Raw genomic sequence first — 15,341 nt, 5'->3', positions numbered from 1 at the left:
CATCTTGTTTATATACTTGTCATGACATGGTTCTACTACCTTCCTCCTTTTTCTTCCATCCTGTTTGTGTACCACTTTCGTACCTGCAATCCTATTACTTTGTAAAAAAATTTCTTCTTCTCCTCTTCTGATCTTCCCTCATTTTTTGTTTTTGCTTCCTCCCTTTTCTCTTTCAGTAATTCCAGTTCCTCTTGTGTTAGGCATCTTTTTATCCATACATTTTTGAACTTCTCTTTTTCCATAAGATTCTTCGCATTTTTTAGTATCTCTTCCACAGTGTTTACACTCTGGAAAGTCACCTTTAGAGGTCTTGTCTTGCTTTTCTCGTATTTCCCTAACCTTTTGTGTTCCTCTATGTCTTTAATACAGATTTCCTCTGATACTTCTTTCAGTAAGTTCATTACATTTGTCATCTCCTTTTTGTTTCTTGTGATCTTATTTTTAACTTCTTCCTGTGTGTGTGTGTGTGTGTGTGTGTGTGTGTGTGTGTGTGTGTGTTTTAGTATGCAAGCAATATAAGCTCATCAGTCTAGATAGGATTTGGATCACACGATAGAGTGTTGCAGGGGTTGACCTGTTGTTTTGAGAATAGGTTTAAGGTCAAAGCTAAGTTAAAACGACTTTTATGCAATTCTGACCGTACTTCATGGAAGATTTGAGGATACAGAAAGGACAAGGTTAAATAATTTTGAGTAAATCCGTCAAAAGTCATAGTTATCAGAGAAAATAAAAAAGGTTCGGTCTAATAGGTCAAACAGTTTTCAGTAAATTTGAATCAGGCTACTAGGAAAGACTGAGGGTTAGAAAACGGCAAAGGGATTCTGTTTTGACTGAAATATATCAAGGGACAAAGATCAGAGGGTGAGGTCAACTCGAACTGCTTTGAACTGACTGACGAAACTGTATATCTAAAGCTAAATCTACGTACGAGTATATATGTTCAACACAATAAGGAAAATAAAAAACATGTTCATCATTGTGCAGTACAGTATTATATATAGTGTACCATTTGATTACTGCAGTGAATGTATAAGTCAGTAGTACTGCAATGGCAGTGAAAACAGTTTAAAAACCGTTGGTGCAATAGAGAGAGAGAGAGAGAGAGAGAGAGAGAGAGAGAGAGAGAGAGAGAGAGAGAGACAGAGACAGAGACAGAGACAGAGAGAGATAAAATGGAAAATAAACGAATGCTGTGAATGAATTAAAATGAAACAGTTTTGAACCACGCTGAACCCAGTGCTGGATCCACCTCTGGACAATATTTTCGCATAAACACAACTCAGTGGGTTCTGTAACTGGTTTTGTTATTGCCTCACATACTTTGTGTACCCTGGACAGTGTCAGTGTGTACTCGATGGTGCCATTTAGTGAGCCAGAATCTCAGCCGCTGCGAGTAGCCATTTGGACACCTGGCCGTGGCTTGATTCTCAGATACCCGACGCAACTCTTCCCTCACAAGTTTACAGGGTAAGTCAGCATTAACACTGTGAAGAGGTTTTCTTAGTTACCATTTAACTCTCCCGAGGTCGACACAACATAGTCTATTACAGCTAACATTAGATGATTTTATTCAAATAATACTGAATACAGGAGTCTGAGATTGTCAGTCTAATCCCTTCCAAGGTCAGAACAAACTTCCGAATGTTGTGAATGAATTAAAAAGAAACACTTTTGAACCACACTGAACCCAGTGCTGGATCCACCTCTGGACAATATTTTCGCATAAACAGAATTCAGTGGCTTCTGTAGCTTATTTTGTTATTGCCTCACAAACTACCGTAACAAGGGCGGCACCTGTTGTTATATCAGATCTCAATATACAGTTGACACTGTTTTAAATTTCACATCATCCATTTTTGATTACTCATTGTATAAACTAAATTGTCTAAAATATTACCAAAAATATCTGTGTGGTCTATCGCTCCCTCAATGCTTCTTCAGAACCCAGTGTATTTGGCTCCATATCCACACAGCTGAGTAACCTTAACCATGTCCTTATCCCCGAAATTACCATTTTGGGTGATTTTAATGTAAATAATGTTGAATGGTTATTGCATTCTGTCAGGACTGACGAGGCTGGTCTCGAGTGCGAGCTGTTTGCAGAATCGTTTAATCTCACGCAGCTGGTAAAGCAACCAACCAGAATACCAGATAATCCTGACCGTAATGCCCATTTCATGGATCTATTCCTAATAAATAATCCAGATCAATACAGCATAGAAGTACTGTCACCACTTGGATCCTCTGGCCACAATCTCATCAAAGCCTCATTAGTTAGCCCCCCAAATTTCCCCGTTCTGAACCTGTCAGGTGACCCGAAGGCACTTTGATAGGGCAAACTGAGATGGATTTAGAAATTATCTTACTGATATTCCATGGTAGTCTTTCTTCTCTAATGATGCCAATTCTACCCAGTCCCACATTTGCGACTTAATACCAGCTGGTATGGATTTATTCATACCAAGTCAACAGTTCACTAAAAGACTGAACTCTCCAAAATGGTTTGATAGCAACTGTGGCAGAGCAACAACCCAGAAGTCATTAGCATATAACTCTTACTTAAAATAAAAAACATCTGAATCACTTTCAATTTAAAATTGTTAGAAACCATGCAAAAACTGTAATAAATCTCGCTAAATCAAACATTCTTCAAAATCAAGCATCAAAACTCCTAAACAACTGGAATGACAATTGAATACTCTGGTCAACTCTCAATTCTTTCAATAATAATTTTAACATGTCATCGTCCATTCACCTACTGAAAGCTTCAGATGGCAACATTACAAGTGACCTGCGTGGGAAAGCAGTTATCTTTGTCAGTACATTTGCCAGAAATTTTACCATAGAGGAAGTCAGCCAGAACGTCCCAGTACTAGAACTTGACTCTCCCGAAACTGTTCCACTTAGAATTCAGAGAAGATAAGTAAAATCATCCTAGACAATTTACCTACCATCAAAGGTACAGGACCGAATAGAATTCCTCCAATTGTTTTGAAAAAGTGTTCCCCAGAACTTGCCTGTGTTCTAGCAAATTATTCAGACTATGGATACGTACTTCTTCATTCCCTAATTCATGGAAAGAAGCCAATATCCACCCCACTCCAAAGAAAGGAAGTTCCTCTGACCCCTCTGATTAAAGACCAATAGCTGTCACATCTTCCCTTGGTAAGGTATTAGAAATTATAATTAAAAAGAACATAGTTAAACATCTTGAATCCAGCAACTTAATTAGTGATAGACAATATGGTTTTCACCACGAAAGATCCAGGATTGACATAGTCTCCTGACTCATACAATCTATAAATCAATCGACCTACATGGAGAAGTTCATGCAGTAAACCTTGATACTGTATTTCTAAAGCTTTCAACAGACTGTGGCACTTTCCCTGCTGTCCGAACTCCCTTGCTATGGACTAACGTCTTTTGTTCCTCTGCTTTCCTCATATCTGAGTGACAGAAAAATAAGAGTAAAAGTAGATGATGTATATTCCAATTTCCACTCAATTAACGCCGGCGTGCCAAAGGATTCAGTTCTGGTGCCAACCCTGTTCCTGGTTCATATTAATGAACTCTCATCTGTCACCCACAATCCCATCCAATCATATGCAAATGACTCAACGCTTCATAGTTCATTCAAGCTCCGACACCCATTTACAAAGTTTAATATCTCAAACTCTCGACTCTGTACAGCCATCTCCATAAATCAAGACTTATCTACAATCAGTGAAGGGAGACAAAACAACCATGTCTCATTTACTGCTAGTAAAACCAAATATATACAATTTCCTAATAGACAGATATTGCCAGATTCGCATATTACCTTCAATGCTACTAATATTCCCATCTCCAAAAGTACTGATATTCTCGGCATCTCACTTAACAATGCCCTCAGCTGGACTTTTCATGTCAGATCACGTGCTAAAATCGCCTCAAAGAAACTTGGATTGTTGTACAGAGTCCTTAACTTCTTCACTGACGAGCAGTTACAGGTAGCTATAATTTATAAGAGTTATGTGGGCTCTCAGCTTGATTATTGCTCACCCTCGTGGAGTGGATGTGGAGAGGTTGCATTAAAACCAGACAAAATTCAGAACAAAGCTGCTAGAATTATTAATAACCCTGCTATTATAAATAAACTCCCTCCCCTACAAGTAAGAAGGAATGTTGCTTTCCTTGCGTTACAGTATTTTACAGATATTTTTATGGCAAATGCTCAAACTAAGTTGCGTCCATTGTGCCACCTCTCCGTGCCTTCCTTTGTGCTACATGGGCATCTTGTAGAGCTCATGACTGGAATGTCACACAGCCATATTGCAGAACTTCTGCCTATTAGAATTCTTTCATTCCCCGAACTGCATCTCTCTGGAACTTGCTTTCCCAGAGTTGAATCCCACGAAATTTCAACCTATGGCTGTTCAAGTCCAACTGTTGCAGATATTTTATGAATGGAAGACACCAGTAATTTGGTGTATGGATTTTTTTTAATGCTTTGTTTTTCCTTCCTCTGTTATGTTATTTAAAAAAAAGAACAAAATATTCGAGCTAATGCCAAAAGACATTATTCAACATAGACTGAGTTACAGGAACCTGAATATTAGTAAAAAATAAATGCTTTTCCTACTTCCAGTCAGTGTCACTGCTTTCCCTAACTTCTGGTAACATAAATAAAATTGATCTTCTCTCTAATGCACCTTTGTGTACATCGGAGATATTAAAAAAGACAAAGAACACGTTTGATAGCCGCAACGACTCCTGCAATATTGTAAGGGGAAGGAAATTTCTCGGAGAGGCAGAAGGGCAAACCCCGGAGAGTCCCACACTTTATAGATTCCGTACCATGTAGTACTGCAAAATTTCGTGTTCCTACATAAGTACTATGATGTTATTCGTTTTAGAGGCAGTCCTCCCAGAGGGGAGGATTCTACAATCCCACCCTCCCTATAATGTGGCTGGGGTGAATGTCTATAAAAATGCAAAATTTAGTGTTCCTTGGTTCAAAACCATGGTCATACATGAAGGCTTTGGGCAGGACCACCGGTTTGCTCCCCTCCCCCCCAGAAGTTAGAGATGGCCACTGAGGATCTCACCATGTCTAACCCCTTAATCGTGGGGCATCACTTTCGTGATGCTTGGGCGTAATGGATCATACCGCGGGGTGTCACTTTTGTGATTCTGTGTTATTTTGAGTTTGCCCGGACTTTCAAGTGCTGACTTGTATCATCTATCAGTACCGCCAGTGTCCAACAATAGTCAGCACTGCTAATGTCATCTGTACTCCCATCCATTGTTGGCAATTTAGTCATTTTTCCCCATTCTTGACTCCCCTCTCTATCTCCCCTCCATTACCCTCTCCTCTCACCTGCCCGGCTGCACCGTGCTATCTTGCTCGGATTTTTCCACTAATTTCATCCATTGAAATAAGCCCTGTGCCCTATTCTTATACAAAATAATATAAATAAAAAAGAAAACTGGTAATTAATAGTGCCATAAGCCTGGAATTGGCTAAATATCACCTGGCAACACCCCACGTGCACTCGTTCGCTAATTTTTCCTGCTTATTTCCCCTTGAAATATGCCATATCACCAATTCTCATAATAAAAATATATATATAAGATAAGAAGGGACAAGCCTAAGTGATATTTACATTCACCTGGAACTACCTAATTTATTATGTATTGTCTTGATTTCCTGCCAATCATTGCATAGCATATAAATTAGCAGCTGTCACCACACTGACATTGTCAACCCATGCCTGCCCATAAACGCCACATCATTCAGTTTAGTGTCGTCTTTCGAGGTGAAATCATGTCGGATTCGTCCCCCTCCATTACCACCGCTTCTGCGCCTATTGCAAAGGGCTCTGTGACATCAACCCCTACTAAACCTCGTGTGAGAAGGGGTAAAGGACTAAGTGACTCTGCTATGGAACGTGAACTGGCTGATTTATCAATGATAATGATGGATAGTGACTTTGATCTTTCGGGTGAATCATGTAATAAACTTGGGGAGGAAATAGTGACAGAAACTGCCAATATGAGAGCTTCAGTGTCTCAAGTTCGTCATGGCTCCAAGGGAAAGAAGTCCTTAATGCAGCAAGGGAAGGAATTTGGGAAGGGAATGAAGAGGAGGCGGGTTAGCCCGGAACAAAGGCCCCGCACGACCCAGCCCGCCGTGAGTCCCGAGGTGAATCACCTCCCCACTCTCCCAGCCCCACTTCACTAATATCTTCCACCTCTTCAGCCGAAATTTATCCTGAGTCTTCGTTGTCGGAGTCTCCACCAGCCCCTACAGTGAAGGCAGGCTATAGGGGACAAGGTAAATCCCTTATTCGTCGTAAAAGTAGACTAGCTTCTAGAGTAAGGACCGCTAGTGGTACACGGCAACCTAGGGTCAGTTGGAGTGACCCTGAAACGGCCCAGTCTGCCTCACAGCCACCCTCATCCATCCTCACCCAGCCTACACCGCCACGAGAGGGAACCCCGGACGCCTTCATGTGGACGGAAGGTTTCAATTTCGTCCCGGAACAACTCCACTTCAACGAGAGTTCCTCTGGTATACAGCCTGCCTTCACTCTTGATGAGGATGTTGAGTGTGTGGACTAACTTTTGGCCTTCCTTGATGATGAAGTCATGCAGCACATAATATGTGATGAGACCAATAGGTACGAGTCACAACATGCTGCAAGTGGTGCAGGTGCAGTGAAAATGCAACAGTGGACCGTGCTTGGAGTGCAGCAACTGTATGTGTTCTTCGCCCTCATGCTTCTCATGCCCCATTCAAGGAAGCATGAGTTGGAAGATTACTGGTCCATGGACCCTTTACTACCCTCACCCACCTTCAATTAGTACATGGCCAGAGATCGCTTCCATAACATCATGGGAAACCTGCACTTCACCAGCAACGATGTACCTTCCCAGACTGACCCACTCTGGAAGATCCGGGAGATTCTGAACAGAAGGAAGGATAAATTTATGTCATTCTTCCATCCATTTCAGAAGGCTGTCATAGATGAATCCTTGGTTCGGTTCAGAGGACATCTGAGGTTCATGCAGTACATTCCAAGCAAACGTCATTGGTTTGGAATCAGGTTCTTTGTACTGTGCGACTGTAAGACGGGGTACATCCTTGACTTCATCATCTATTCAGCCAGCACTGTCGATCTGGACAAAACACACCCCCTTGGCTTCTCAGGCTGTGTAGTGAAAGTGCTGCTTGAATGGTATTTTGGTGGGAATCATCTGCTGTATACTGACAACTATTATACAGCACCAAAACTTGCTAAATACCTTTCAGACCATGGCATCGGCTCCTGCTGCACTGTCAAGAGTAATCGTGCCAATTTCCCAAAATTCCCTGAGGTAGGAAATTTGCAGCGAGGACATGTGCACCTACGCAAGTCTGACAAGATGCTGGCAATACGGCGGCATGAAAAGAGGGTCGTGCACATGCTCACCACCGTACACAAGGGGGAACTGAAAGACAGTGGGAAGGTCGACCGTAGGACAGGCAAACCTGTTATGAAACCTGATGCTGTCATCGACTACAATATCAACATACGGCTGGTGGACAAGTCTGACATGATGATTGGAGAGATCGACTGCCTCAGGAAGAATACTAGGTGGTACAGGAAGGTTTTTCTTCATCTCAGTGACATGACGATGCTGAACGCCTTCATCCTGTACAAGATGAAGGTAAAGCCACCCAAGTCCTTCTCCCTGAGGTTGTTTACCAGGACTTGTGTTCAGCAGCTGCTTGAGAGGTATGGTAGGGTGACAGCAACAGCTCCATGGCGCTATTCTGTTAGACTTCCTGACGGACTTGAGCAGGGGGCATACATGGATCGGCAGAGACTGGTGCAAATGCCTGCCACAACGAAGAGGAAGGCTGCGATCCGCAGGTGCCAGGTGTGTGCACATACCACCAGATGCACACCTGAGCACAAACGCACCTCTTGGCAATGCGCTGAGTGCCAGGTTCCCCTCTGTGTGACCTGCTTTTTTTATTACCACAGCCTGAAGCTTTTCTAAAACAGTGCAAGTGGAAATGTAAATAATGTGTAAATAATGTGTAAACAGCAAGTGAAAGCAATGGATGTAAATATGACTGAACTGTGGAAAATAGTTTTATAAGTTACTGCATGTGACACTGCAAAACATAACGTAAATAAAATAGAAATGTAAATAATGTAAATACAATAGAAAATGTAACTAGAAATGTAAATAATTAGTAATATAAGAACATGAGTACAAATACTTGGAGTAATGACAGTGAAAGTGAAAGCTTCTCTCTCTACGTAGTTTACTGAATGAGAAGGTGAATGCCTGGAGTGAAAATAAACTACTATTACTGAAGGAAACTTATGGATAAATACTGTAGATATATATAAGTGTAATAAAGTACTAGGAATATAAAGTGTGTGTGTGTTTATGAATAATAAATGACAGAATACCAGCGGGGAACGAGCGCGGGTGGGAAGCTGGTACTCGCTTGTAATTTACATTGCTTTCACCAGACAGTGGTAATCATATTACGAGGTGTCAGGAAGTGTAAAGTGGAGACTTTGTTACCAACCTCAGAAGTCTCCACAAGTCCTACGGTAGTCGACGAAGGCTCAACAAACATCCCAGGAGAAAGCTAAAGGTATGTGCCATATGAATACATTATTATAATATTCTAGGACTAATAACTGATTTTTGGCAAATATTTTTAAAAAGTCAGTCGGAGCTCGATTATCCCTGCGGGATGTACAGGGACCGCTTCTGACATCCCCGCGGTATGTGCAGGGACCGCTTCCGACATCCCCGCGGTTTAGGGGCTAAAACGAGGGCATGGTAAACGACTATCGTTATAAAAGACTTTGTGCTCCTAGGTTAAACACTATATGGCCATGCATAATAGCTCTTTCAGGAAGCAGCAGAATCGAACCCTCCCCCGTTAGAGGCAACCCTCTGTGGTTTCATCCTGTCTAAAATGTGGATGGAGAGAACATCTATCATTATGCAAAATTTCATGTCTTTTAGCTAAAATCTTTGGCCATGCATAATGACTTTTTTTTAACAGCGCCAGGGACCATCCTCCTGTGGGAGGCTTCCCTCGGGAATCCCACCGCACTAATAACGTTGCAAGAGCGAAGCTTTGCCATAATGCAAAAATTCATGTTCGTAGATAACTCTCCATGCCAAACGGTTGTTGGTGGGACACCCCAGGCTGCCGCCCCTGTGAGGGGCAGTCTATGAGGTTCCCACCCTACTTGACATCTAGACTAGAGAGAGGTCAGCCATTGTGGAAAATATTTCTTTCCTAACACTTTTCACACAAAGCCTGGACAAAGTACTCGTACAGTACCTCATGGAGTGAGTGACACAGGAACAAGCACTATATGTGGATACTAATGTGCACGTGGCAAAAAAAAAAAGAAAAAAAAAGTGCATTGTTAAAAGTTCCGTTCTGGAATCTTTACTATTACGTGTCATGTCATCGATTGTCTTTACCTCCGCCAGTGAAGTTGGAGGAGGTTATGTACTCACATATGTTTGTCTGTCTGTCTGTTTTTCCAGACGATATCTCCAAAAGTTCTCAATGATTTTCAATGAAATTTTGTGGAACGGTGGGCCATGAGCCAAGAAAGAATTGATTAAATTTGGGGGCGGATCCGGTTACAGATCCTGCATTGGCATTGATGAAGGTATGCGCTTTCTGAGTGCTTTCTAGTTTTTATTGAATTTTAGACACATCAGCGTCAACCAAAAATGCTGTCTGAGTAATTCAGTCAGAGCAGAAAACTAGGTATAGCAATTGTAACTTCATAACATGACTTCACGAATTTTCTCCAGAGGGTAACATATTAGGGCTATTTTAACGTGACTTTTTTTTTTTTTTTACCTACTTCCATTTTTCTTTCGGCGTAATTTATCACAAATATTGGACTGTGAAAGAAATCCTGCAGTAAATGAATCTATCGTTACACTGTATTTTTTCAAGGCTAGTAAACTAGCTGACTGAGGATATCACGAGTACAGAAGCATCACGAGTTCTATGTAACAATGTGATGATTTTTAACTACATCGAACCAGGATCTTTTGCATGTAACTGCCATGACTATAGCATTCTTCGTATATTTTTATTGCATTTTGAAATTTGCAAAAAGATGATAGAAAAGTCATTGGGTAGGAGACACGACCACATCTCCCAGCTAGACATCATGCTGTTACACTCCACAGCCACATTAAGTAAGTCACAGTTACACTATTGCACATTAGTCACATCACACATGGACACACTGCCAGACCTCATACTACAAAACCCCATACTATTACCCTCATACACCTCACACTTCCATTCCTCACTATGCCATATATTACACTGCCACACTTCATACCGTACCATCCCTCACACCTAACACAGACATTGGCTACAATATCACACATTACACACTGTCACTTCACAGACTGCCACACTGTAACACCTACACTCCCACATTTTATACATCTCTGGTTGCTACTCCTCACACTGCCACATCACACAACACACTGTGAAACCTCATATGAATAAACTTGACACTGCTACACCCCGCACTGCCACACCTCACGCTACCACACCGTAAACGGCCACACCTCACACTTGCACACTACACACTGTCACACCTCACGCGATACAATCGCTTTTCCATACTTTACAAAGCTACACCCCTCACTGCCGCGCATACTGCCATACCACACACTGTCACACTTCACATACACTTCACACTAACACATCCCACACTGCCACTAAGCACACTGCCATTCTACATGCTGTCATACCTCATACACACACACTTCACTCTGCCACACCTCATATGCCATACCACACAGTTACACTACCATATTAAACACTATAATACCTTACACAAACATTTCACATTGCCACACCTCCTGTCTTGTACTGCGCAGGGATATTTCTATCACTCTGTGTTCTGGTATATATGTCACTATACTTTATTCAAATATTACCGAATATTACAAAATATTTTGTAATGCAGGATTATAATACCAGAGAACTAACAATAATGATTTTTTCCTCACAAAAGCTTCCCGCATCGCCCTCATATGGTAGTGACGACCGATCAGTTCCCATCACAAACGATGATGGAGGTGGATGACCCAACGCAGCCTGGAGGCAAGAGGGTCGTCCTCCAGGGACTCATGGAAAATGTGATGCAGCTCATGTCAAGGCGAATGAATTTCACGTAAGATGTATTACTCTCCATCCAGCACGATGATAAACGAGACTATCATCATCAGAAGCAGCGCCATCATCATGGTTATCATCATCACCACCACCATTAGAATCAGCTGCAGCATCAGCATCAGCATAACCATATTTAAACTGTTTTATAGTAAGAAGGAAATCTACAAACCAAGTGTATAGCCATCAATCTCCAGATACATTAGGCTACACGTCAATTTATTGTCAATCAGACCTTGAAAGTTCATCTACATGCTGGTGTTTCCAAAGCCATTATTATGATCCAATTTGTCAATGCTTTACTGTTTTCCAACATACATCGCTTGAAGGAGGGCTTGAGAAAAGGATCTCTGAGTATTCGACATTTACTCAGTAATGAAATCTCAACGAGAGAGAGAGAGAGAGAGAGAGAGAGAGAGAGAGAGAGAGAGAGAGAGAGAGAGAGAGAGAGAGAAATTGTTATGGACATTACGTGAGACATAAAAGTACATCAGTAGCAAAAAGATTGAGTCGGGTATACACATACAGTAGGAACTCAAGTACAGTAAAAGTCCATTAATCCGATCACCGATAATCCGATAATCCCAATAATCCGAATTTCTTAAGAAGGCTGACAAAGTAAAAATAAATAAATAAATAAATAAATAAAAAATTCAAATTGGGCACTAAATGCCCCGAAGTGCCGAGGGGTGTGGTCATACCTCAGAAAAATGCATGGACTGGCAACTCCTCGTAAACAACCGACCACTTTTGAATGGTTTTGGGACAATTCGCCGTCAAGTCAGTTTGCCGTCACAACAATAACAAGACAATTCGCCATCAGGATGATTCCCCGTCGTTTATTTACATATCAGTTTATTTAGCAAGTACTCTAGTTTTTTAATATTTGTACCTCTTCAAAGTCGTTTTAAAATACACCCAGGATGTTGTAGTACCAATGGAAATTAATGAAGACAGCTATGGGTGACACTAGAATATAATTCAGAGTCAACTACAGTGTGGTAGAGACAAGTTAAATATTGTCTAAATGTGCAACTTGTGATATCCAAAGCCTACGCTATTGAATGAACATAGACTTTGATAGATCCCCCTGAAAACTGAGTTATTAAAGTATCAATTAATCAATAATAAGTATATTTATAGAATGACGGAATCGCCCATATTTTGATGGCAAATTGTATGATGGCGTACTGTAGGTTTAAGGATTTTCCACAGTAATACATATTAAGTTTTTGTGCTTTTACAATACAAACATATTATTATTAACCCTGGACTTACTGTCTCTGATTGGATTTACCTGCGTACAACTGCTGTTTTCAATGCTACGCAATACTGGTATTTAAACAACATCTCTCAATTTACAATTTACAGTTCGTGTCATCAGATATACATTATAAAATAAAAAAAACTTGTAATACGTAATGTTCATATGTGCCATATTATATTATGAATGAATGAAAAGTGATCCATTTGGTAAATTTTCAGTTTAAACATGAAATTAAGTGTCTAAAGGGTCCCACCCAAAAAATTTGACAAATCTGATAATCAGAATGATTTTCGGTCCACTGCCATTCGGATTAATGGACTTTTACTGTAATAGAAAATTGAGTATCTGTATTGGGGGTGGGGGTGCTATGAGAGGAAAGAAATACTGTATCTGTGATGAAGTGGTTTATATTAGATGCAGTGCTGCTCTAGACATTATCTATTATTCATGACCTAGCCAGTTCACTGTCTACATGAGTTTATCGCTCCTTCTTTTCACTGTCGTAATAATTACCCGTCACTCGGTTTGTCTGTTTGTTTGTTTGTTTGTCAGTCAGTCTGTCTGTCTGTCTGTCTGTCAACAACTTTGCGCAAAAACTACTGGTGTGATTTTGACGAAAATTACAGGGATGATGGGCTATAACCTGATCACCTGATTAAATTTTGGGCAAAAGTCCAGGCTGTAGGCCCTCCCAAAATGTAAAACAACGGGGATGGACAAATTTCATTTTTTAACCATAACTTCTTTCAAATTCGTCATATCGACATGAAACCAAAAGCTAAAGGTACAGCTTTCAAATATGCATCCTATAATATGTCTCATTACATCAAGGGGGTCATACCCCCACCAGTTGACAGTAGGGGGGTCAGTGTCAGGTGGGTCGGGCCTAAAATTACAAAGGGGAATAAAATCGTAAATTTTCACCCGATTTTCTCCACATCTGATATGTGACATCTTTGACCAGATATCCTGTTGTATTTACAAATCAGCACTAATATGACTTCTGGGGACGGGTGTGCTGTGCCTTGGCACCGGATCTTGTTTGATATAAGTCCTTCTCTTGCTTCTCTGTGATAATGATGCATTAATTTACTTAATTCGTGCAGTCCCCAGACGATTTTTTTTTTACTCTGGAATGGCGTCTGCTAGTGAAGGGATTAACTAAAATGATATATAAACGCTAGAGTTCGAAAAGTTACCACTAATTGAAACAATATTCTCAAAAGCCGCGTTTTCGTGAGACTTTCAGTCCGGTCAAGACTGGTCAAGACAAGTCCCATGGCTGTTCTGGCAAGAGTTTCAGAAAAATCAGACCAGTCAAGACTGGTCGAAAGAGGTCCTGCCACAGAGCTAGGACTTTTTTTTTTTTTCAAGGAAGAAGGAACCAAGGTCCAGGAGCCCGCAAACCGTTCCTTCCAAGAAAAAAAAAAAAATACAAAAGAGAGCCAAATTCAAGATCCGTTAATTTCAAGATGCCTAGACACACTGCGTTTGAAAGGCTGGAGATCATAGGAAGTAGGAAATACAGAGGGAGACAGTTCCAGAGTTGACCTGTTGCATAAATGAAGGGCTGGTAATAACGGTTAACTCTTGTATTAGAGAGTTGGATAGAAAAGGGATAGGAGCTTATTGCTAGACGGGTGCTACACGCCCTTCGTAGAGGTGGAGGGATGCAAGCAGACAGTTCAGAGGAGCAATGACTATTGAAGTTGCGATAGAAAAGAGATAAAGATGCAACACTGCTGCGAAGAGACAGAGGTTGAAGGGATCCAGTAAGAGGAGGAGAGTTAATGAGATGGAAAAGCCTTTGACTACACCCTATTGAGAAGAGCTGTATGTGGGGAGCCTCCCCGCACGTGAGATATACTCTACACAGGGGCGAATAAAATCCGTGTATAAAGTCAACAGCTGTGCAAGGGTAAAGAAGCTATGGAGTCAGCTTAGCACACAGAATCTTTTGGGTTTACCTAGTACAGTGCACAAAGAATGCGCGGTAGCGCTGGCAACAAGGTGAGCATGAGCATTCCCTGCCCTGGGTAAACAGCTGACACGGCAAAGATGGCAGACAGAAGTGAAAGTTTAATATTTTATAAATGGAATTTCGCACAAATAATAGTCAACAGAGACATAAGACCTTAATGTAATTGTAGAAGCTACTTGAAATGAATACTTGTTTAAATCTGAATATAAAAAGATGATCAGTTATGGCTTTAATCATAAGATAATAATTTCTGGAGAGAAATTCAAATTTCGTGAGTCTCAATGAATTATTATAAAGTAATGATGGCACGTACAACTATTTCCCAGTAATATTAAGGACGAGTACTGTATTCTTTCCTCTTGTTATTATTTCTGTTTTAACTGAAAAGGTAAGCTGCACAGTTACTTCACCTCATGGTATGAAGAGAACTCCTAATCATGATTCTAATACTAACATATTGGCAAACTGTCACATTTTTTTATATGTCAGAAACAGCTACTGCGTACAGGAATAATGACGAGATTAATAACTAAATTGATTTTTTACCATGTTATTCTTTCTGTTTATATAACTCAGCTGATTCCGTCATGATTCTGCCCACTCCATCCTCCAGCCAAAAGGAGCACATTAAGGATTGTGGGTCCAGAAAACTTTAACCAGTCTTGACTGGTCTAAAATTGCCTCAAGAAAATGCAGGTTAAGAGTCACATGAATAAAGGTGAAGAACTACGTCAGCGGACTCTTTATTCGACACTTCAGCCAATTCAGCTCTTTTTACATCCCCCAGGGCATCATAATATGAGTAATGTATTCCAGTTGCAGTCATTTTACTTCTGTGTACACTCACTTTCACACATCTATCCTTACAA

At 40.8% G+C, this 15,341-nt stretch overlaps 1 protein-coding gene across 1 annotated transcript in view; it reads left to right on the top strand.

Moving 5' to 3' along the window:
- The window catches only part of LOC145407481 (putative glutamate receptor), a 455,848-nt gene that overhangs the window by 318,882 nt on the left and 121,625 nt on the right, over nt 1-15,341 (top strand). Inside the window, exons 3-4 of the mRNA XM_080278412.1 lie at nt 1,339-1,467; nt 11,067-11,225. Of these exons, the coding sequence (XP_080134538.1) occupies nt 1,339-1,467; nt 11,067-11,225 (288 nt within the window). The remainder of the gene's footprint in view (nt 1-1,338; nt 1,468-11,066; nt 11,226-15,341) is intronic.

This window comes from Coenobita brevimanus, chromosome 8 (genome assembly GCF_032717465.1).
Source record: "Coenobita brevimanus isolate Jiangsu-jjx chromosome 8, ASM3271746v2, whole genome shotgun sequence".
In the NCBI taxonomy this organism is placed as follows: Eukaryota; Metazoa; Arthropoda; class Malacostraca; order Decapoda; family Coenobitidae; genus Coenobita; species Coenobita brevimanus.
Note: the sequence above shows the minus strand (reverse complement) of the source record. Positions and strands in the feature narration are given on the sequence as shown.